The sequence below is a fragment of the Thermobia domestica genome, chromosome 18, assembly GCF_964235325.1.
Source record: "Thermobia domestica chromosome 18, izTheDome1.hap1.1, whole genome shotgun sequence".
Lineage (NCBI taxonomy): Eukaryota > Metazoa > Arthropoda > Insecta > Zygentoma > Lepismatidae > Thermobia > Thermobia domestica.
In genome coordinates this window covers 102420627-102444647 of record NC_137471.1, presented here as the reverse complement: position 1 = coordinate 102444647, position 24021 = coordinate 102420627, and the positions used below count along the sequence as shown (strand labels likewise).

At 33.5% G+C, this 24021-nt stretch overlaps 1 protein-coding gene across 3 annotated transcripts in view; it reads right to left on the bottom strand.

The window, feature by feature from the left end:
* Positions 1–24021, bottom strand: part of LOC145674949 (uncharacterized) — a 768948-nt gene that overhangs the window by 62608 nt on the left and 682319 nt on the right. The window contains exon 6 of one of the 3 annotated variants that reach the window (XM_081745220.1): positions 14428–15880. The exons of 1 other annotated variant lie outside the window; for it this stretch is intronic. In XM_081745220.1, the coding sequence (XP_081601346.1) occupies positions 15540–15880 (341 nt within the window). In that variant the 3' untranslated portion in view covers positions 14428–15539. Of the gene's footprint in view, positions 1–14427; positions 15881–24021 lie in introns of those variants that run through there. One more of the 3 variants, XM_081745232.1, reaches the window with a different exon arrangement.

Here is a 24021-nt window from a genome sequence, read left to right as displayed (position 1 = left end):
TTGAAGTTCTTCTAAACTAGCAAACACTTCCCTGTTTGTTTCATTTTCAAACTCTTTACGTGTTTGTTCATCTAGCTTTTCCAAAACTAGCTGCGATAACAATATATCCTCCGAAGGAGTATCTAACTGTAACGCCTTAAGTGCATTTACGTTACTTATAGTTTGATTTAATAAGTAACGCCTTAAGTCCGCCATTGAATCTTTACTGACAGTCGGTAATGAAAACAATGCCTTTACATGAGCAGTTGCTATTAGCTTTGGATTATTATACCTTTTGCATATCATTCCCCAAGCAACTTTGAAATTTTCACCTGTCACTGGTATATTCTCAACTAATTTGCTTGCTTCACCTGATAATAAGGACAACAAATAATGAAATATTTGAATATCATCTAAACTCTGATTGTTTACAACCAAACTACTGAAAGTATCATGAAAATGTCTGAATTCTATAACTTGACCTTTAAATGTTGGTAGCTTTATGAGTGGGAATTTTAGACACCCTGTATTCGCGGTTGAATCACCTGACGAACTTCTATTGCTACTACTAGCCTTCTTAGCTGTTTCAACAATTGACGTCATTTTTGCAAGAGTATCGTAGTAAGTAGCTTCAAACAACTCTCTATCCTGTGTGTATTCATTGTTTTCGTCCTTTAATTCAAACTGTTTTTGTACTTCATCATATTCTTTGAATATATTGGGTAAACATGCACAACCAACTTGGGTAAACATGCATCATATTCTTTGAATATATTGGGTAAACATGCACATGCATTACATCACCGTCTGCTCCAAATTATTCAACAAATGTTTTCATTCTTGTAAGAGAAGCTTTAGCTAGGCCTCTTGCCTTTATAAGAGAATTTGTATTTGAATCCATTGCTTGTGATATTTCTACCTTTACACAAGTAAAAAGAAACAAAAATTGTACTTAGCTACGTGACTGATATATGTCCCCTTTGTTTTTCTTCAGATTGCAATGCACAGCTGAATGTATAGGCGCTTACTTGATAAGTACACTAGGTCAATTTTGCTTCTGTTTCTTAACACTGTCTTTACACACACATAGTCAATATGAATGTTTGAATGGTTCACTTATTCTTTTTCTTGGCACAACACTTCCTCCATTCGGCACTGAAGGACCAAAAAACTGTTTATGCTTATGTTCTTAAGTGTTCGCGATTAACTTAACTGGTTATGGAGTGTCTTCTAACAATGGAAACTTCCAATACTTGTTTTTAGTTTTTATTGTACCTTACCAATTGCTGCTTTTCAACTAACACTTCAAATAAACAACAAAGTACATATAAGAACTGCACTAGTGTTCATTACACTTAAATAACAAACTTAACTTTAAAATTCTGGATGAAATGTTCGTGCTTCGTGCCTTATGCACTGTCTCTCTTCAACACTTTCCATCTTGAATAACAAATGAAATATAAATTTCGTAGAAACAGTGTTTCCAGTTCTTAAAAAATATTACTACATAATATAAGACTTAACACCTACTAAACCACCTGTAACCTTCAAAGCTCAAGTTTCTTGTTCAAATGCTTCATCAGTACCAAGAGCACACAATGGAATGTTAGTTTTCTTTACTACCCAATTTCCGTTTTTAAGCTCTGCCCATATTTCCGGATATGATTGTTTCAATGCATGCATTTCTGTAAAATAATAAGCTAACATAGTGGAGTAGTAATGCAAATCCAAGGCAAAAAAGTAATCTGCTTCTACAGTTCTAAGGTGCTCCCCCCAGTCACCAATTCTTATTGATCTTATTAGTCCTAATAAATGTTCAACCCTGCTCATGTATTCTCATATCAATTTAAGTGTTTTGTTATTGTATGCAATCGAATTTCTTCATTTTTTCCACATAAACCGAGATATTGACCGAGATTTTACCATACAGAAGCATTACACATCGTATCTCAGGTATTTTTTCTGCGATTTCCTTTTATTATAACCCATAACATACTTTACAAAAATAATTGTTCATTAATTCATAAAATTAATCAATAATTACTGTACGTTTAGTTTTAGCGAAAATACCTACATAATACACTATTGAGAATTTCCTTTAAAACGAGCCATGAAAAAAGAAAATCGTTCCATAAAGAACGGAGATAATGTCTATTTCTTGAATCGAATTGTCCGCCATTTTCATGACGTCATCATGTTACACAAAATGCACCACTGAGTGACACCATCGAAATTATTCACCACAAGACTTCTGTAAATAAGAAAAAAAAACACCATCTTATCTTCACGAAAGCTGCCAGGGGATGACATATTTAGAAGTAAAATTTTATTCATGACCGCCAGTTTGATGATATAATTAACGTATTATATGTCATATCTCCGTTATTTATGGATCGATTTTCTTAGTTAATAGCTCATTTTGAAGATAATTAAATTTCTCATTTAAACTGTTATTGAGTATTTTCTCAATAATTAACGGTTCGGAGTTATTTTTGTTTATTTCATAAGTAAATGCTCATGAAGTTATCAAATTATTAAATAACTTCTATACGTTTAATTTTAGAGGAAATACTTACATAACAGTTTTTATGAGAAATTTAATTTCCTTTAAAATGAGGTATGAAGAAATAAAATCGGTCCATAAACAACGAAGATAATGCTTGTTCCTTGAATCGAGTTGTCCGCCATTTTGATGACGTCATCATGTCCACAAGCCACGCACCAGTGAGTGACACCATCGAAATTATTCATCAAAAGGCTTCTCTAAATTAGAAAACCACCCTCTCATCTTATCTTCACAACAGCTACCACGGGACATGTTTTTCGTACATATGCTCCCCTACTATCAAGGATTATGCGCGTTGGCACAAAAGAAATATTAATTCTGAACAAAAATGTCACATTATCTCCATTTACAAAAAGTGGAGTTGAGTTACTCCGTTCTAGCATGTTACCCTCCAATTATGAACACAATCTTTAAAATTCCACCCAGGTTCCGGTTAGTTAAGAAGACAATGTTTCATATAAAATATTACTTTCTATTGTACGAACATTTTTTATTTGTAGCAGGTATGGGAGTCACAATGAATCGATCTTGATGATCCAGGAAATTGGCCAGAACATATTACAGACAAAGTACGTCAAATTCTTCTTATGTGATGTCGAGTTCAAGTTTGCAAACGAGAGTTCCCAGTTAACAGCGAGGGACGACGATTTACTACAAGTAACTATAAAAAGACGTTTGCGCAATGGAGATGAAGTTACTCATAGTTGGCTTATTTATTCATTTAGTAAGGATGAATATTTTGTTTTTGTTGCCGCCTTTTTAGTGCTACTCTTCTTGTGTAGGTTTTTCAGATTGAAAACATATCCAAACTGTTCTCAGAACATGATAAATTTTTGACTCATATGAAGGTTTTCCAATCGTGGTTTTAACTTTCGAACCGACTACAGTCAGCTGAAATAAGACGCTGAAAACCAATTACTCAATTCGCAATGAAACTGAACGTTGGAATGAAGTTCTTAAACGAGTGTTGTGTATAATTCAGCTTCTTGCATCACAAAATTTAGCATTTCCTGGACAAAACGACACTATTTACTCACGAAACAATGGATATTTCCTGAAACTCATCGAGTGTATTGCAGAGTTCGATGTTCCTATGGCTACCATTTGCAACAAATAACATGTAAAGAGACACACGTACATTATTTAAGCAAAGAGATTCAAAAAGAAATAATTGAACTCATTGGGTCAAAAATAAAGGAAAAAATTCTGAATAAACTAATGAGGGCAACATATTATTCCATAATCTTAGATTGTACACCAGGTGTAAGTCATACAGAACAAATGACTCTAATTGTTCGTTTCGTAAAGATAGAACCAGGCCAGAAAACATTCATTCAGGAACATGTTTGGGGATTTTTGTGCATAAAAGATTCTTCTGGAGAAGGACTAAATAATACTCTTGTGGAAGAATTAGAAAAACTGAAAATTTATCTCTCAATTATGAGTGGCCAAGGGTATGATAATGGTGCTAATATGAAAGGAAAGTACTCAGGTGTTCAAAAAAGAATACTAGACACAAATAGTCCAGCATTCTTCGTCCCTTGTAGCGCCCATTCATTAAATTTGCTTGTGAATGATTCTGCAATGTGTTGTAGTGAAGCTGTGAAATTCTTTGCCACATTGCAAGAAGTGTACAATTATTTTTCTAGCTTCTCATATTGCTGGTCTCTTCTGCAGAAACACATATCTAATTTTACGGTAAAACCCCTTAGTAACACCAGGTGGGAGAGTTGTATTGATGTCGTCAAACCATTTCGCTACCAGTTAGGGGAAATATATGATGCTCTTTTAGAAGCCTCAAATTACTCAAAGATATATGTTCTGGGCAGAAACAAGGTTATTCCTTGACAAGTAAGCTCTAGAATTTTAAGTTCGTCTGTTTTATGGTGTTTTGGTATGGAATTCTTTCTTGTGGGTAACCACGTTTTCCAACAAGAGTCAGTGGACATTCAGCAGGCAGTTGAACAACTTGAGAAGGTCAGTTGTTATCTAGAGAAAATGCGAAGTGATGAAGGGTTCCACAATATTTTATTTGATGCCAAAGTAATTGCGAATGATCTGGACATTCAACCGCAATTCGAAAATGAACCAAATCTCCGACCCAGAAAAGTCACGTTACAATTTCTATACGAGTCAATTAGTGATCCACATTTTGTGTTTAAATATAACTTCTTTACGGTACATTAGACACGATTATTTGCTCCCTGGATGAAAGATTTTAACAACTGAAGCAGCACAGCGAAATATTCGTGTTTTTGTACGACATCCATCCCATAACAGAGTATTTATTAAAGTGTTGTGAAGACTTACAACTATCCTTAACAGACAAAGATCAGTGCTACATTGATTGTCCTCAACTATATTAGTGTCATATAATAAGTGAATTATCACTTACTAGTGCATAAAGTTTTTTTTTTATTAATATAGAACAAAATGGACAATTAAAATAATATTTTTCAGTGCAAATAGTTAAAGCATCCAAAAATAAGAATAACCTGAGGCCAAGGTTGTGTGAACTGGAAAATAAACTTTCCCATAACAAGCTATAGCGTAACACCTAGCTGACCTCGATAGGTGCATCGGTGATCTCACAATTGTTTGCAGGAAAAGTTAAAAACACAATATCTGGTGATGTTCTGGTGGACAAATACACGAATTTTTCAAAACTGAACGGAAAAACAAAAATAATCTTTATATTTGTATACATAACAATAATATTTATTAGGAAACTATTTTTTGACTGGTCTAAGATTCAAAAATATAGTGCCAACTAGTTGTGACAAACAAAAACATTTACGAGTATAAAAAAACAAATTTTATAAACCAAATAAACATTCTTTTGAGATCATTTCTACGATCATTCATTCGGCTTCCACTATTTCGGATTCACTTCGTTCCATTCAGAGCTTCAACATGAAGTCTCTGAGTAGCTGTCGTCAGGACATTAAGTATAAACTCAGAAAAAAAGTATAACTAAAGTATGGTATAGTATGACAAGTCAAAAATTATTTATTAGCAATTTACATGTTTTGTAGTTATTGTATGCTTCTTTCTTTTAGTACCGTAATATATTTGTGCATTTGACTTATGTGTAATTGTTTCTTTTATTCTGAATATTAATTAATTACATTATGCATTCTTCTTATATATTTTATTCAATCTCTTTTATTTTACTATCTGTCACATCTAAATAAAATGTCATGGATCATTTGGGTAATAGTCTCCATGTGACAAGCAATACACTATAACTATAATGCCACTATACTACCCGTTCCAATGCGGACGTTATCAGTAGCCGCTCATTAATTCCCAGAGGGGGATTGTCATATAATAAGTGAATTATCACTTACTAGTGCATAAAGTTTTTTTTATTAATATAGAACAAAATGGACAATTAAAATAATATTTTTCAGTGCAAATAGTCAAAGCATCCAAAAATAAGAATAACCTGAGGCCAAGGTTGTGTGAACTGGAAAATAAACTTTCCCATAACAAGCTATAGCGTAACACCTAGCTGACCTCGATAGGTGCATCGGTGATCTCACAATTGTTTGCAGGAAAAGTTAAAAACACAATATCTGGTGATGTTCTGGTGGACAAATACACGAATTTTCCAAAACTGAACGGAAAAACAAAAATAACCTTTATATATGTATACATAACAATAATATTTATTAGGAAACTATTTTTTGACTGGTCTAAGATTCAAAAATATAGTGCCAACTAGTTGTGACAAACAAAAACATTTACGAGTATAAAAAAACAAATTTTATAAACCAAATAAACATTCTTTTGAGATCATTTCTACGATCATTCATTCGGCTTCCACTATTTTGGATTCACTTCGTTCCATTCAGAGCTTCAACATGAAGTCTCTGAGTAGCTGTCGTCAGGACATTAAGTATAAACTCAGAAAAAAAAAGTATAACTAAAGTATGGTATAGTATGACAAGTCAAAAATTATTTATTAGCAATTTACATGTTTTGTAGTTATTGTATGCTTCTTTATTTTAGTACCGTAATATATTTGTGCATTTGACTTATGTGTAATTGTTTCTTTTATTCTGAATATTAATTAATTACATTATGCATTCTTCCTATATATTTTATTCAATCTCTTTTATTTTACTATCTGTCACATCTAAATAAAATGTCATGGATCATTTGGGTAATAGTCTCCATGTGACAAGCAATACACTATAACTATAATCCCACTATACCCGTTCCATTATTGTGGTATACTAATACACTTTACACTTTACAAGAATCAATTTCGTTTATTTTTTTATATATGTTATTAGAAACTTACTTTTACCTTCATTTCTCGGTTCTGAAAATGGTAGCAAACCGTTGCAAGTACTTACATATGTTTGCAAGAACTCGCTTATCGGGCTATTTCCAAATACAACTATTGTTTTAAGAATTTTGCTAACTATACCTATAAGTGTAGCTTGAGCAGAAAGAAATTTCTCACAGCAGAAAGCAGTTCTTCTTTCAGCAGAGAGAAGTTGAAACTTATAAAGAACTACTAAATACCTACGATCAACAAAGACGCAGGAGCGTTTTATAGGTCTTTCTATGATGTCTATTGAAAGTGATGTTCTACGTGAGGTTGATACTGATACTTCGATTAAAGACTTTGCATACAAAAAGGCACGAAAAATTAATTTTACTTGAAATTGTAAAAACACAGGACAATTTGTTTTAAAGCTGTATAAAGTTATAAAATTATGTTACTGGTTGCATTATTTGCGTATACTTTTGTTATTATAGTCATTTGTTCTTTCCTGGAGTTAACAAGGTTGTTTAGCTATATAGATATTTGTGAAAAAATGTTGTGTACAATGATCCATCTTGTAAGTGTACATAATAAAGTAATATAATTTATTATTTGTTAAACCGTTCTGTTCTGTAAGTTTGCAATAAGTAATGCAGAATATTCTGCATGTTCATGTGCATATAATTATGTTTCATATATCGTTAACCAAAAATTTCTCTAAGTATTAACTGCAAAAATCAAGTTCTTACTTAGTTTCGTAAGTGATTATCTGGCTTGAATTTATGGAATTCAAGAAGTTACCTTTCCAAAACAGATTTCTGTAAGGTAGTATAGCAAATGGAAACTCAGTAATACTAACGAGGTTATAGGGGACGCCATATTGTCCAACGGGTGATATTCCTTGCCCGGGTGATATTTCCCCTTGCGCCGGCCCTGCTTAGTGCAATAATAATTTGTGTTATATTAGTGATGTTACGGTTTTATTATTATTCCACAAAGGAATTGGAACTCTCTGGTGATTATAGGGTTAAGTACACGCCTTCGATTGGGGGACCTGGATAGAATTTCGGTGTGGTTCCAAATGAATATTTTAGTTTAACTTCCCACGATTGTGTCCTTTAGGCTAAAGGAAATGGATATATAATGAAAGTGACTTACTGTGAAACTAAACTGTTTGTCCTCTCCCACCGGGATAGAACACAGGACCACGTGTACCAAAGACACACACGTTAGGCACTAGATCAGCATAGTGGGCTCTCACGTTAAGTTGTAAGTGTACGTGTCATACATCAGTAATGAACGGAATTCTGACCTCCAAATCAACCCTTGCTTTCATGACCCACCAAGTGGCAATTCACTATCAAATCACCGTGCTTATTTTTTACAAAATGTGAATAAAAATTTCGCTTCAGAAGATCGGCTTGGGCACCAATCTTAAAAACGTTGATAATTTTAATTCAGAGTGAAAACAATTACTCATTTGCGTAAAGATACTAAATAAAATTATGCAACTGCCTTCATATAATTATATGTGCTATATGTGATACAAATTTTAAAGTAGTTGGTATGTACGTAGGCACTGATTATGGTGTACTGCCAAGGAAAGTAGTATTAGTTAGATATAGGCCGCCGTATGCAGAGTCGTTTCGACGTATGATTAGCATCATACTAAAACACTGACTACTGCAGGAGACTTATGTTAGTCGAACTCTTTAGTATGGCACTAATCGCGCTTCAAAACGACTCTGCATAAGGCCCAGGTGGTTTAGTAAATTTAATACATTGACTTCATTACTGAGTAATATTTCAGTAATATAGCCTATATTAGACAGGTTTGCTTTGCTGTATAATCCTGCAATATTTGTTAGTGCTATGAACTTGTACATATATATATAAACCATTGGTAACAAGTAAATAGAAAAACAGTTTACTTTTTAGGAAGTTTTAGGTCATGTTTCTTTTTATTATTCGCTTTATCAGCAAAGTCGCACACACTTGAAATTCATGAATAATAACTTTCTTTAAGCTGTTTTCCTATCAAGTAACAAAGACAGTTCTTCCTGTACCAAGATAAGCCTTGCTGTCCAAACCGATCGCTTACAAACGAGGTGGACAATGCTTCAAACGCATGAGAAACTTACTAGACTTTAATTACAAATTGCGACTACTTAGAATCAACGTATAAGCGAAATGAAGCGTTTCGTGTAATCAACTTGCTCTTTAGTATGTCATAACAAAGTACAGTGGAAATGATTTTTTAAAATATAACATCCCACGAATATCTCCTTTAGGCGAAAGGAGACGGATAATTAATGGAAGTGAATAATTGTGAGATTAAATTTTTGTGCTCTCACACCGGGAATAGTACCCAAGATCACATATAACAAATGAACACGCGGCTAGCCACTTGATTAGCTAACAGAGTTCATTAGCTAGAAATCAGTAAAAATTTCCATTGTTGGGGCATAGTTATATGAAAATCGCGATCCATTACATAATCTTCCCTGACTTCTCTCCTCCAGACTTCAATATTGTTGAATAGCTGTGGTCAGTACATATCCTTCTCTATCCTCAGTAACGGAACTGAGCGCTGCAGTGCATGAAGAACTGTATTATATTTCTCTGGAAACTATTCGTGACTAGTATGTCTCCATTTCATGACGAATCAGAGATGATTTTGCTGCCTAACGATGGTCCACGCCGTATTAATAGTTTAGTTTCAATATTCTTCAGATGTTTCCATTATTTAGATGATCAACTGTATTAGGGAAATGTGTTTCCATATAATGCTCGTTTTATGTTAGCCTATGTTTCCGATATTCGTATAGTTAATCTATGTAGTAATAAACAAGACTGATAAACAAAGGATAACAGTTTCTTTTATTACTTTGATTGATGGAATACTATGTACGGGTACGAGCAAAATAATTGACGCGTCTCTTTAATCTGACGTTGTTTGCAAATAACTTCGTTTTCTTTATATGTTCGAAATTTTGGAAGGTTTCTACAGTAGAAAAGGTTAATGACTAACATATTTTTAATGTTTATGTCCAATATTATTTTAAAATAAAGAAATTAGCAAAAAACCTTAATTTCGCCCAAAATTACGAAAATTACCAACTGTTGGGAAGGGTATTTTTCTAGGTCGGGGAGGGGGGAATTATGTAGTTCAACACAATAATATAGAATATTTCTAACATATTTATATCTGCAGACCCCATATAAATAAAGCAAAAAGTGGAAATTATCTATCAAAAGGGACGAAATGGAACATGGTCATTAAGAAAAAATCATGTTTTGTAGTAGAATAGATGTATAGCATGTAAGAAATCGTTAGCGTGATTAGTTAGCGCAAGCACGTAAAATCATTCAGTAAATGTGATTGAAGGTGGTTCGAGTCCCATACACGGAATATTTTTACTATTACATTTTTATTTATTTTTTGTATGTGAGAAAAAATTAAACTACTACATGTATAAAACTCATCATGATATCAAAGTATGAAAAAATGCCATGCTTCCACCTCTTTTCTTTTGTTTGTATGTTTGTTTGTTTGTTTGCAAAGGTTTCGTAATTACTTTCTGTATGTTCTTTTATGTATAAAGAAAGCTTTAAAGTAAATTACATTTCTTAAAGATAGCAATGTAGGGAATTTTATATTCAATTTTAACATTACGTATCGTCTCGAAAATTATATGATTGTCTCGTCTCGTGGCATCACTATTTAATTAATGCATTATAATACTTTCCCCTCTATCTACTTGTTTTATAACAAACTCCCCTATTAAATGTTTCATTTTCTTTGTAAACATTTATTGAGATGAAAATTCTATGATCCATTTAATTAAGTAACGATACTTCGAGACGAGACAATCTTATAATTTTCGTGACGAGACATTTTCACAAGAGGAGAAGAGCCAAGATTTTAAACTGCCTCGTCTTGTCTCGCCAGTCTTGAACCAAACGAGACCTTCAAAACAACACTTTCCATTGCTTAATGTGAACATCACTAATACATTCGACTCAAGCAGAGTGTGGAAGATTACTGTTATTGTTTTAAAAATAATTTCTTTTCTTTATACTCTTAGAAACTTCAGTTTGTAGATTGGAAACATATTTGTTAATTTCTTCATATAAACTATATACTAAATGTAATATATTTCGCTACTGGCGCTCATGGAATTTTTTCTCACTTTGATATTGTGATGATTTTTAAACATATGTAGTATTTTTTTCTCAGATATAAAAAAACAAAAATAAACAAATACAATAGCAAAAGAATTCCGTGTACGAGACACGAACCACCTTCATCCACATTTACTGATGATTTTAGGTTGTAGCGCTAACCAACTATGCTACCGATTTCTTACATGCTACACATCTACTCTACTACAAAACATGATTTCTTTTATGATCGTGTTCCAATTCGTCCCTTTTGATAAATAATTTCCACTTTTATTTACATGGAATCTACAGATATAAGAAATGTTAAAAATATTCGATTAAATATTTTGTTTGTGAATATGAATCCATATTGTTCTAACTGTCACTGCATGGAGGTCTCAATATTATGGTGAACTACATAATTCCCTCCCGGCCTAAAAAGATACCTTTTTCAACAGTGTTAGAAATTTTCATAATTTCGGCCAAAATAAGGTTTCCTGCTTCTAATTTCTTCCCTTTAAAACAATACTGAATACAAACATTAACAGTGTGTTTGTCACTTGCCTTTTCTGTGGAAATCTTCCAAAATTTCGAACATAAAGGAAAGAAAGGTATTTTCGAAAACGTCGGATTAAAGAGATGCGTCAATTATTTTGCTCGTACCAGTACTTTCAAATCGCTTTTGCTATAATTTTTTAATTCCAATCCATTACTTTCTCTAATTTTAATTTTTAAACTGTCAAACTTTATAGTTCCAATTACAGCAATACACTATTTTGCGCAAGCGTGTAGAAAAATGTGCTCATCTTTTACAAGTTAATAATAACTATTATACACACAATGTTAACTTATGAAAATTTGCTCATTTAGGGAACTTTTAGCCCACTTAAGGAACATGAAGCCCATTTCTACATTATCCTTTAGCATTGTACAGTAGTGAAGAATTCTTGAGAAGCTGGTATACAGTTCACTGAACTAGTGACGAGCACCCTACGCTTGCGCGACTGTACAGACGCACTCTTGTCAGCAGTAGTACGAACTCAAAGATTACCACACCACATTATATGTGGACGAAGGTTAAAGTAGTAGTGAGAAAATACTGTAGTCTAACACATGTTGAGCATGGTTGGAAGACTTACAACAAGGAAACGTTTGTAGCTTTTGGGAGGATAGAATTCCTCCCCGTGCGAAACCTTGAAATCATCACTAGTTCTCACAACTCCGTATAAAATATGAATCTAAGTATATGAACTATAGTATAAAATATGAATCTAAGATTGCAACAAAACATGCAGTATTGCTAACTTTTTTCAAAGTTTGTGTGCTTCACAGGTGATTGAACTACGGATTACGTGTATTGGAAGTGCGTGTTAAGTGTTCTCCTATTAAAAAAGAAAATGTTTAAGTAAAGCTATAGCAGGTTTTAAACCATGTTGTATGAAGCGAGAGAACCTCTTGCATTTCAACTTATAGGGTTATACATTCTGTCTTGAAAAGTGCTATATCATCGTCCATTATTATTAACATTAAATTCCTTCTGCTTTCGCATAATACTGTGCTCAATCGGATATCTTACTCTTACTAAACATGAAATGTGCTCACATCTATTTTCATTTGCAAAACGAAACAACTGAATAGAGGAAACAATGTGGCATACTAGGATACCCAATTGGCAAGCTGATAGAAGACTTTAATGTATTAAAACTAACCTGACATTTGGAGTCGGCCTATTTTAGAAACAAAAAGAAAAAAAATATGAACAATGATTGAGAGAAAGATTTTCTCGTTTAAAACGAGCCGGTCTTTTCAACACCCGCAACTGAATTATAAGGTACAAAACATAAGCCGTTTTCAAATTTTTAAAAAATCACTTTTTTACTGTAAAGTCAGGCTTACTAAAATAATATCTAGCATTCGATAGTTTTGATATGATAATCCCATACTAACGGGAACTTGTGCTTGTCGATTACACCTTGCAATGACAAGCACTTCGTTCAGAACACTGGTGCAAATCTCGGGGCGATGAGGGGGACAGGTCCCCTTTAATCTTGGAACTGGGGGACTGCCCCCCAATAATCCGATTTGAAATGCGCTTTTGGGGGAGAAGTTTGATTATTTATGTCCGATTGCCACAAATGCCACAAAAGGAAAGCGAGATGAAATTGATGTTCCCCAGAATAAGCCTCAAATCTGCCCGCCTCCCAATGTTGAAGACAACTCTGCTCTCCTGACCCTCCACAGCATTGTTTTTCAATGTCATAAATATTTTGAACATCGCTTAAAAAAGAAAAAGATTATGTGAACGGTCTTACCCGTCCCCCTCAATATGGAAAACAGATTTGCGCCGCTGGTTCAGAATACTGTTCCGAAAGTTGCAAGTCTTCATGTGACCTTTGTCATTGGTTAAGGAACAAATTGGTCACATTAATTTTTCGTTAATTGTTCGTCAAATGCTGAGACTGTTGGACTTGAAGCACACACATACAAAATGAAAGAAAAAATAAACAGTTTTAATTGAATTCCTGAAACTCCCTCTATCACAACTGATAACAATGAGTGATGTTGAAGAGAATTTTTCTCTTTCAGGAAAAGGCACGTAGGAAACATTATTTCACATGCATCAGTGATCCGTGCGCCCCGTTTAATTAACCTTTATTCATGTATATGCAGTGGCGGATCTAGCCCGGGGTCGGGGCGGTGTATCCCCCCAGTTTTCTGAGAGACAAAAAAAAATCAAGCAATTATTAATATACTTTTAAAGTTTATAATAAACTCACGATATACCTATCATAGTCCGGGTTCTGGCTGTCCCCCCAGTTTTTACCTTCTAGATCCGCCACTGTGTTTATGTCTCCAAAGTTTACTAGTGTGTAAAATTCTAGAGCGTAATACCAATGATTTCACGTTGAACGAGAGATGTGCTTCGGATGTATAATAATTTATATGAGTGATAGTTATTGCTAAAATTGAGACAATAGATGTAGGTATTGGAAGAGGTCTATCACGCAAGTACAGTTGTATTTTTAACGTATGTGTTAGTAACACTACTTGCAACCAGGTAGGAAGAAGATGATGCTTGCTGACCAGGTTCACAAAAGATCTCAATTGTACTTACCTATATTTTACATTCTTGATAGAATACAGATTTCTGTAGCTCTCTATTGAAGTTAGATGCTGGCCACTAGTTAATAAGTTAGTTATGTTGTTCTGAGAGAATAATTATTTTAAAACAACTTCCAAAAATTTAATCTGCATTTCTTCGAGGAGAGACAGCCAGTACTTTCATTTTGAAGGCAATTGTAATTAAAGGATTCATCTTAAGGAGAGTTTTACTTACATAGTAGAATTTATTGAATGCATTTGTTGTCTCAAATTTTATTGCACAGAAATTTCTGCAAAATTATAAAGAGTAGTTCAAACTTATTAAATATGTTTTAACATAAAATTTTGCGTTATTTTAAAGCGTTTCGTCAAGTGGCCTACTAATGAGAATAAACGCTATATAATAATGAGTATTACCATAATAATCAAAATATGGCACTATAGCGAAACTGAAATTTAGCACTGGCTTCTTACCAAGGAGATACAACTGCACATATAAACGTGAAGCAATGTAAAGAAGCTCCAATCTGAAAACGAGGGTTCCTGGAAGCCCAAAACTATACATTTAAACCACTAGCGCAGTTTAATTTAGGAAAGAACAATTAAATGGTTACAGAAACCGCATAAAAAACTTGTCGTCGGTCGTAAGTTAATTACAGTAGCACATTCATTCTGGTTTAGATATCAAAGGATAGGAACATACATAGAGGTATGGACTTGTTAATGACCATTCTTATCTTCAATAAACAAAAGTACTGACTTGACTATCGCACATGGCACATATATATTTAGATGCATCATTACATTTTCACCAATTATGCTCCTCCTTTATAATACATATTCAATTGTATCATGCCCATAGTAACCGTTTTTCTTTACAATGACCATCTTCATCTAAGTATCTGCGGAAATAAAGCACTTGGTGAAGTCAATTATACATTTTCTAAAACAGAATTTCTAACACTTTTACAAATTACAACATTCAAAAGCAATTTATTGCTATATTAACATTTGCTGAATATTTCTACAAATCAATATTATTTTTCTTATACCTTTATAACTGTTTTATTTTAGCAGTCTCATAAAAAGAACAAATATGATTATATATAAATTCAAAAAATAATTTACTATAGCACTATCTAAGAGAAACTTCCACGAGTCATGCCACTCCTTATTGCGAGCATGCTTTCATGAAAACATATCTAAAATGCAGTCTTCTAGCTTGATAAAATTATGAATGAGTGTAATATTACTAATGACTATTGATATGCTTTACATATATGAAAGAAGTTGTTATAACAATTTTTACTTTGGAAAATTTGGTTATGTTTGTCCCAATAAGCAAAGTTGCTTACTTTGTTAACCCAGTGTTTTCCTTACGGTAACAAGTAACCTGAATGACTGCACAAACGATAGGCTCTTAGCAAATCAGAATCAGTCCTAATAATATTACTTTTGATGTGTACGCATATGAAGTAAAAGATTGTGTTTATGCTTAGATTTCTTGCGACAGATTGGACATTCAAACTGAGGTTCCACACCACATTCAAAGCGTAGATGACGATTCAAACTATGAGGACGAGCGTAAGTGTTGCCACAACGGGAGCAACTAAATGCTCCCTTCTCACCACCACCCCAGCTGCTTCTCGAAGCCCTTGCCCTCGACAAGACATTTTCAGCAGCAGGACTCTGGGTACCAGCTAGAAGCTTCGTATACATGCTAGTAGTCAGAAAAGAACTTGCGCTAAGCCTAGCTCGCGCTTCCGACACCCCTTGATTCAGGTCAGAGTCTGAAAAATAGAATGAAGAAGGGTGTGTTATCGCGTTGTTCAAGCAATTTTCCTTTTGTTTTATACAATTTAAAAAGCAAGCGCAACACAGATAAATATCACAAATTAATTATATAACAACGAAGCAAAATTGTCCAATTGATATTTATTATTTTATACAGCATATCTTTAGCAATGGAAGCCTCTTAATTTATGACAGGCAATAATACCACCCCTAATATAACTAATAAACTACTAGATAATTTGTACGTAAGTTCAGAACAGTATTTCTCATAAATCTCAAGTTATGGTAATGTCCATAAGCCTATTCTTTAGATACGCTGAATGTCAACCGTAAATTTGAATAATGCACTGAATAAGTATAAAGAATATGAAATATAGCCTACGAGAAATAAGATTCTAAAAAAGAAAATGAATAATAAATTTTCTTACCTTATCCTTTAATATGCTATAGAGTTAGAGATTTTCATGTAAATTAATGATGTAACAATGTAATTAATAATTATTAACTGTTAAATAAGTACGAAAATTAGATCTATTCAAAAATTTCATATGCAGCTCTCTTGGGAAATGGGTATTGTCAATGTGTCTTTTAAAACAACACAGATTCTGCATCTGTGGTTTAACAGAATGTGTTCAGTCTTAACAAATTTATCAGATATCTTCATAATCATATTTTTCATATCATCAATTTTGAATAATCATGCTCTATTTTTCTTTGATCACCATGGGCAAGGGCGCCCATCAGGGGAGTAAGGTGGGGCGCTCGCCCCCTTAGAGGAAATTGTACTTCGGAAGATCGAAAACCCAATACATTTTTAGAATAGTTACCGCAAAATTTGAGACTACATTTGAAATGTCGCTTATACTTGCCCCCCCTTGGAAACCACAACATGGGCGCCCTTGACCATGGGATACATTGGAGGTTGAAACTGTAGCTCACATCAACGCTCATACCTGATATGTCTACCGAACGAATGATTTTTTGTATACATTTTTCCACGTTCTGTATGGATACGCATTTCTGATTTCACTATTGCCTCTTCTTTAGTTCAGGAATTATAGGCACACGTTGTCAACTTCGCAACAGCTAAATCAATTAAGCAACTGCTTCTAAAATGAACCCCAACACGAACATTTCGTGCGATAGTCTTAATATCAGTGATGATTTCAGACGAAGGGAATTTCAATACACAGGGGACGAACGTAATACTGTGAAAATGAAGGTTACCGTTGCTGATCACCATCGAATATTTGCCCCAGGGGGAAGCTTTCCCCGGGCCACCCCCTGAATTCATCACTTCTCATAATTACTTCTTGGATTGTTGTTTTAAGAACTTTTTATTATTAGTGAGCTGTAGGGCTACGTTTAGTTCACTCAATGTGCTATCCTGTTGGTATCCATATGCCAATGAGTAAAGAAGCATCATTTTACTGAAAGACGAATATATTCGCTAGCTAGACGACCATTACTAAATTTTTCATCCGTTCGGCGTATTTTTTTTCTTTATATGAAATAAGTTCTTTCGTAAAATCATTCAGTTTAAATTACAATGTAAATATGTTCGCAATAGGCACAGGCTATACGTGAATATTCTATAAGACAATTAAAAAATGATGCTTCAGTAGTTTCCTACTTATAGTTTCAATAAAGGTACCTTACGGATTTTTCTCTGTATGTGTTACGATCATATCGATTGCAATGAATTACAAGTAAAAATTCTAATGAAACATAAAATCATAATCGTTTACCTTGTTCGGCACATACAGCATAATGAAATACACATAATGATAATTTATTGGTTCAGAATGTACATGATAAATTATTAATACATGACACATATTATATTGATAAATTCTTCCTACTCGAGCACTAGGATAGGCAATGACAAACGTATTGTCTCATAATGATGTCACCGTCGGTTTGAATACATATATTTGGAACCGCAACCAGGCAATGAATTACGTCTTTGAACGCGATATACTGTGTGAAACAAGCCGTACTCTTTAAAACTAATTGTTTATTCTTCCGCTGCACTTGTAGGCTACGTATAATCAACGTGCTTAATTGATAAAAGGGGTTTCATTAAATGTTGCACTAATACCGTATCAAAATTTTGTAGGACATTATTTTACTACTATTTTAGGAAAAGAATTGAAAGTACATGAAGAAATTCGCACAATTTGAAAATTTATATGCTAAAAACTGCATATAAAATCAGACACTATATATTGATGATACTTAATAATAGGAACATAACGAGATATTCGAAGTTCTATATGTGGAGAAGTAGTGATAATAAGGTGTAAATGATGCACCCATAACTCTCGATGTACTTGATACCTTGTTAATATTTGTAAAATTGAATTTAGTTGCCAAAAATATTCATAGAAGAATATGTTTAAAAAAAACTTCAAATCATCATCCTTACGCCCTATAGTCAATTCTACAGGACATTACCATATTGCTAATTCAAAACCAACAACAAAAACCTCTTAACCTTGTGGCCTATGTTATACATGTAGACTCATGTCCAAAATTATTGTCGCATGTCTATAAATATGTTGTTGTAGGAATATAATTTGATAACGAATTCGCCCGGTATTTCTTATAATGTTAGTTTGTGTATAATCGGCAAAGACGTGTATGTAGCAAATTTCATGTGAAAACATCAGTAAATAAGAACAAAAAAAAAAAACGAAAATAAAACTCTCTTGTCCATTTAGCAACATTTTCTTTTACTCATTCTAATTTTCGTATTTATAATTCTTTTCCTATGAAATTTATCACAAATATACATTTCTCGACTATACACATAGTATCAGTATTAAAAGTACCCTGCAAAATCATTATCAAATTGTATTCTTACAAGAAGACAGTTATAGATATGCAACTATCATTTTGGACCTGAGTGTAACTGTGCAGGTTATTATCACAGATTACGAGCTCCGTTAAGACTAAATCCTTAGCATTCAGACGTTAGTTGCAAGAAACTTGGGTTTAACTCTTGGAAACCCATGTGTCTACACATAATAAAGCATCGATCTGAAAAGGGACGAACATTTCACATGTAATACTGCAGTGACACATAGGGCCAATACCAGAAATCATGGTGCGGCCATTCACTTCTAGTGTTCATAATGGAACATTAAACAGTGTAGCGCCCATGCAGGTCATTCAAGCCGTTTGTTGCTACTCCTTCACAATCAGAAGAATATTTTTTTATCAAGAAAGTAAGCCCGCCCACATACCACTCATGTTATCAACGCACTCTCTAACCGTGATCCATCTTTCCCGAGTTTTGCAATCCCAGATCTGCTCCACATTAATCACGCGTGGAACTCGATCGAATGGGGCTTGGTCTAGTCTGCAGACTCGGTGACAAACATCGACCAACTGCATTACCAGATATGAGAGGCATAGAACGCCATTTCAATAAGATGCATAGAACCCCATTTCAATGTAAGAAGCATGGAATGTCATTTCAAAGGATGATACTTGCCACTCAACGACCTGCTACTGTGTAAGAATTCAGGCCTGCATTGAAACTAGAGGAAGGTATACAACACTTGTATTCTACTTAGATACACGTTGCACATTCTATTCATAGCTGTAAGATCCTCCATGCATAGGCCACTTGAAGCCCACTTAACAGTGTAATTTACTTCCAATACGGAAACGTACAGTACTCAGACCCTAGGTGTAATATAGTATGAAATAAAATTTCTAGTTTCAGTTTACACTATATTGCTCTTCGGGTCTGTCGCTCTACTCGTACCAAGCTTCTTTGGGCACATAGCTATATATTTTTTTAAAAAATGGTAAAAGGACCAGACGGGATAGAATTATTTTTTAAAAAATCTGAACCTCTCTAAAAAAAATGAAAATAAAAATTACATATATTGAGAATATGACTTCTTTTCACTCTTCCCCCTTCTCTCGTTTACATCTATTGCAGACGGTTGGCAAAACTGCCGATTTACATATACAAATTACCTCATCTGTTTGTTCGGTTTGTTTCTCGCCAAAGATTTAAGACTTTAGAATATAGGTATATTCTCCGCACAAATTCTTACAATCTCAGCATAAATATTTACGTAACAATAGTAAACCTACCAGAATGAAAGGCATGCTTAGCAGTCGAACCCAGAATTACCAGATCAGTTTTGATTTACCCTATGCAAGATGACAAGTTATATCTTGATTAGGTATTATATATTAGGTTGCATAAGACGAGTCGACACTGATCTTAAAATTCTGGCATAAGAAAGTTATGTAATTTCGACTGCTGGCCAAGCTACGTAGTTATTTTCACATAAAGCATATAATGGGATTGTACACCCATATATTCCAAAATCTTAAATCTTTGGCAAGAAACAAAAATCGAACAAACAAACGCATGTAGAAATCAACAGTTTTGTTAATCCGTCTTCAACCTACGTAAATGACAGAAGGGGAAAAGAGGAAAAGTAGAAAAGATTGTCCTCTTTCTAAATACGTATTTGTGAAGTTTTCAATATTTACAAAAAACAATCTACATATTCAATCACAATATACATTGAAACCTAAATCTAAGTAGTTGATTGTAGGAAGATGCGTCCCTACATTCAAAGAAATCGCTTAGATTGGTTTTCACACTCCCTGATGAGATATGTTCCTTCTACAGAGATAAGCTATAGCCGGGATAAATGTTATCCACTCATTATCGTTAAATGGGGCTTTTCTTGTACCACGAAACTTAAAATGTTTGGTTAATTATTTTTAAGTTTGCATGAGTGTGATAGTAAACTTATGGCAAGGAAACGCTCATTGAACATATCTTCATGAGCAACGAAGCCAATTTTAGGGAAAAGATTCAATTTGTATCATGTCGGAATCAGGGGCATCATTTAGGAGGGGCAATTGCTTCCCCTGAATTTGAGATTTATATAATTTCATCAATAAATAGTAGTAAATCAGTGTAAAATGCGAAATTTTACTTATATAAAGGGGTCTTCCCCCCAAGCAAAAGCTGAAATGACGCTCCTGGTTGGAATTATGAAAGGTGGAAAAACACTTTGAAGTTTTTATATTGTGTCATCTGTTTTTTTTTTTTTTTTTTTTGCGTTGATCAACTTTGATTTTAAAAAAGAAAACACGATACACAGGCATAGTTAAAATACACCAAAGGCAAACAGAACAATATTCAACTTCTAGACTTCGTATGGTAGATCTGACATGAAAAAATTAATGGAAAATTTAACGAATTAAAATGAAAAAGAGGGCTATGACAAAATAATTCATTAAACTAAAAATCAATATCAGAAAAAGTAATGATTATATTATTATTAGCTTCAAAATTAAAATTAAAAATGGCAATTCTCACTACGTGAATTGCTGTGATTGGTGACGAGTTAATGTATAATTTAATTATTGAAAATTAAAGGCGTTGGGAAAATTAATCGATTATAATGAAAAGTTACTATTTTCAGAGAAAACAGATAATTAATAAAAATAAAATTAAACTTACATGACCCTAAAAAACAAGTTTATCAATTAAAAGTATGCATTTTTACCTTTCGTGTATCTGTTAGATGATGATATAAAGGACAGTTTTTTTTTCCTTTTTGTAAAAAAGTAGAACATGTACTCGACCAATTCCTGCGATACCATATGACAATTTTATTAGATTTCAATCTGAAGGTAGGACTAGAGGATATACTCAAACCGATTATACGGAACGAAAGTCTGCATAACGAAAGTAATAACAATAGCATCAGACTCGTGAGCTTTGTAATGTATTTGTCCATGCGCTGTTTTTGTTCACGTTGTATTTTCCTACGCTGTTTTCGCTCATCGCTGTTATTGTTTGCGCAGTTTTGTCCTAGAACCATAAAAACCTTATCGTGAAGAGTGCCAAATTCCCACATCACGACATTTATAAATATACTTGGACTTTGTAAAATGGAAAAAAAACATAATCAAATTCATGACGGTTAAGTAAATAGAAAAAGACAGTCTAGCATAATTGATGTTCGGGTCATTTAGAAGAGCTCACTGGTAGCAGAAATCATAAGACAGAGACGATTATTGAAAATAGAAAATCTCCAGCATCTGAAAACGGAAAACTTTAATTTAAAGAAATTAGAGGAGGGTTAGTCGAGGAGTAAATATCAGATTAGAATGTTGAATAGATTCTCGGTTTTACGTAGAAAGTTGGGAATGCACTAGCGCCGAGGATACTTGGTTAAAAATTGAGCATTAAAATTTCAGTAAAAGAAAATTAGGGCGCGTGTTGTTCCCCCACTTTTAAAATTTACTCAGAAAGAAATGTCAAAGTTTTGTATTAGTTTTGTACTGTTTTGTACCACCCATAAAAAGTTTTGTACCATGTCTGTGGTATTTGTTGCGGATTTATATTTCGATGTATCTTAATGGCTCATGATTTATTCAAAATACAAGACAACATCTTCTTTGTGTCCATGATCATTAGTATCTGCAATGCTACTACCCTACAGATCTTATTGATTTACACGTGCGTATAGTATGAAAATGTTAGTTTATTGGTACAGCAAAAAAGTAATATACTAAATTGGCGGCCATTGACTGGAAAATTACAAATTGAAAGAACCTGCTAACAAATAATATCTCTGGAATTTCTTACAGTTTTCAGTTTAATGTATTTAATTGCTCAAAATTTAGCCAAAAAATAGGATAACAATTACCTGTTCTCAGGACTATCATTATGTTCATTGATACTACTCAATAGGTTTACTGATTTGGAAGTGCGTATAATGTGAAAATGTCAATATATGTAGGAAAATAAAGATAATATAGTGAACGGGCAGTAGTTGACTCTAAAAATACAATTTAAAGTATCCTTCTAGTAAATACTGCTATGAAATGTATATACATCTGACATTTGTTACTGCCTCACGTTTAATGCATTTTAATGGCTAAATAATTATTTAAAGGTTAAGACAACAATTTGATGTGATCATGACGCTTCTGTTATAATGATCTGGATGTGTATTGTGTGTCTAGTTGCTAATAGATGGGTGAAAACAAAGGAAATACAGATAAATACAGGCGATTGATTCTAAAAATATAAGTTTAGAGAGTCTGATAATAAATATGTATATTTGTAACTACTTGTTCAAATTTTATTTATCATTATACCCAAAAATCTACATACAAGTATAAGAATAAATCGCAGTGTCCATAAATATAGGTGATTGTACAGAATTGTAAAAAGTACAAAATTTTGGCATTCGATTCCGATTAAATTTCCTTCACTTAAATTCAAAAAGCTATCGAGATTCAAACTTAAACTTCCACAACTGTGTAACGGACGTGGTACGACATAATTATTGGTGTTACAAAATGATACACACTACTAAAAACTTTGATATTATTTCCAAAAAAATCATTATGGTATATTTAAAGAAATGCTCCGCTTTGTATTATCCATTACAAACCGACAATTCTTTAGATGGTAGAAACCGAAGCAAATAGTGATTCCAGACATTCAATCGTCCATTAATGGCTAATGATGCAGTAGAACATTTTTGTTAATAGTACCATATAGAACAAAACTTTGACAAAATTCGTTAAGGTGGGGGAACAAGTTAACGCTGGGTCCAGACATTAAATCGTCCATTACTGGCTAATGGACGTGGTATAAAACTTTTTATTGGTGGTACAAAACGGTACAAAACTAGTACAAAACTTTGACACTATTTTTGGGAAAATTCGTTATGGTGGGGAAACAAGTTAACGCTAGGTCCAGACTTTAAATCGTCCATTACTGGCTAATGGATGTGGTACAAACCTTTTTATTGGTGGTACAAAACGGTACAAAACTAGTTCAAAACTTTGACACTATTTTCAGGAAAATTCGTTATGGTGGGGGAACAAGTTAACGCTGGGCCCAGACATTAAATCGTAAATTACTGGATAACTTTTTATTGGTGGTACAAAACTTGTACAAACCTTTGACACTATTTTCGGGAAAATTCGTTATGGTGGGGGAACAGGTGTTAACTTGTTCCCCCACTTTGAATCGTCCATTACTGGTTAATGGACGTGGTACAAAACCTTTTATTAGTGGTACAAAACGGTACAAAACTAATACAAAACTTTGACATTCTTTTCTGAGTAA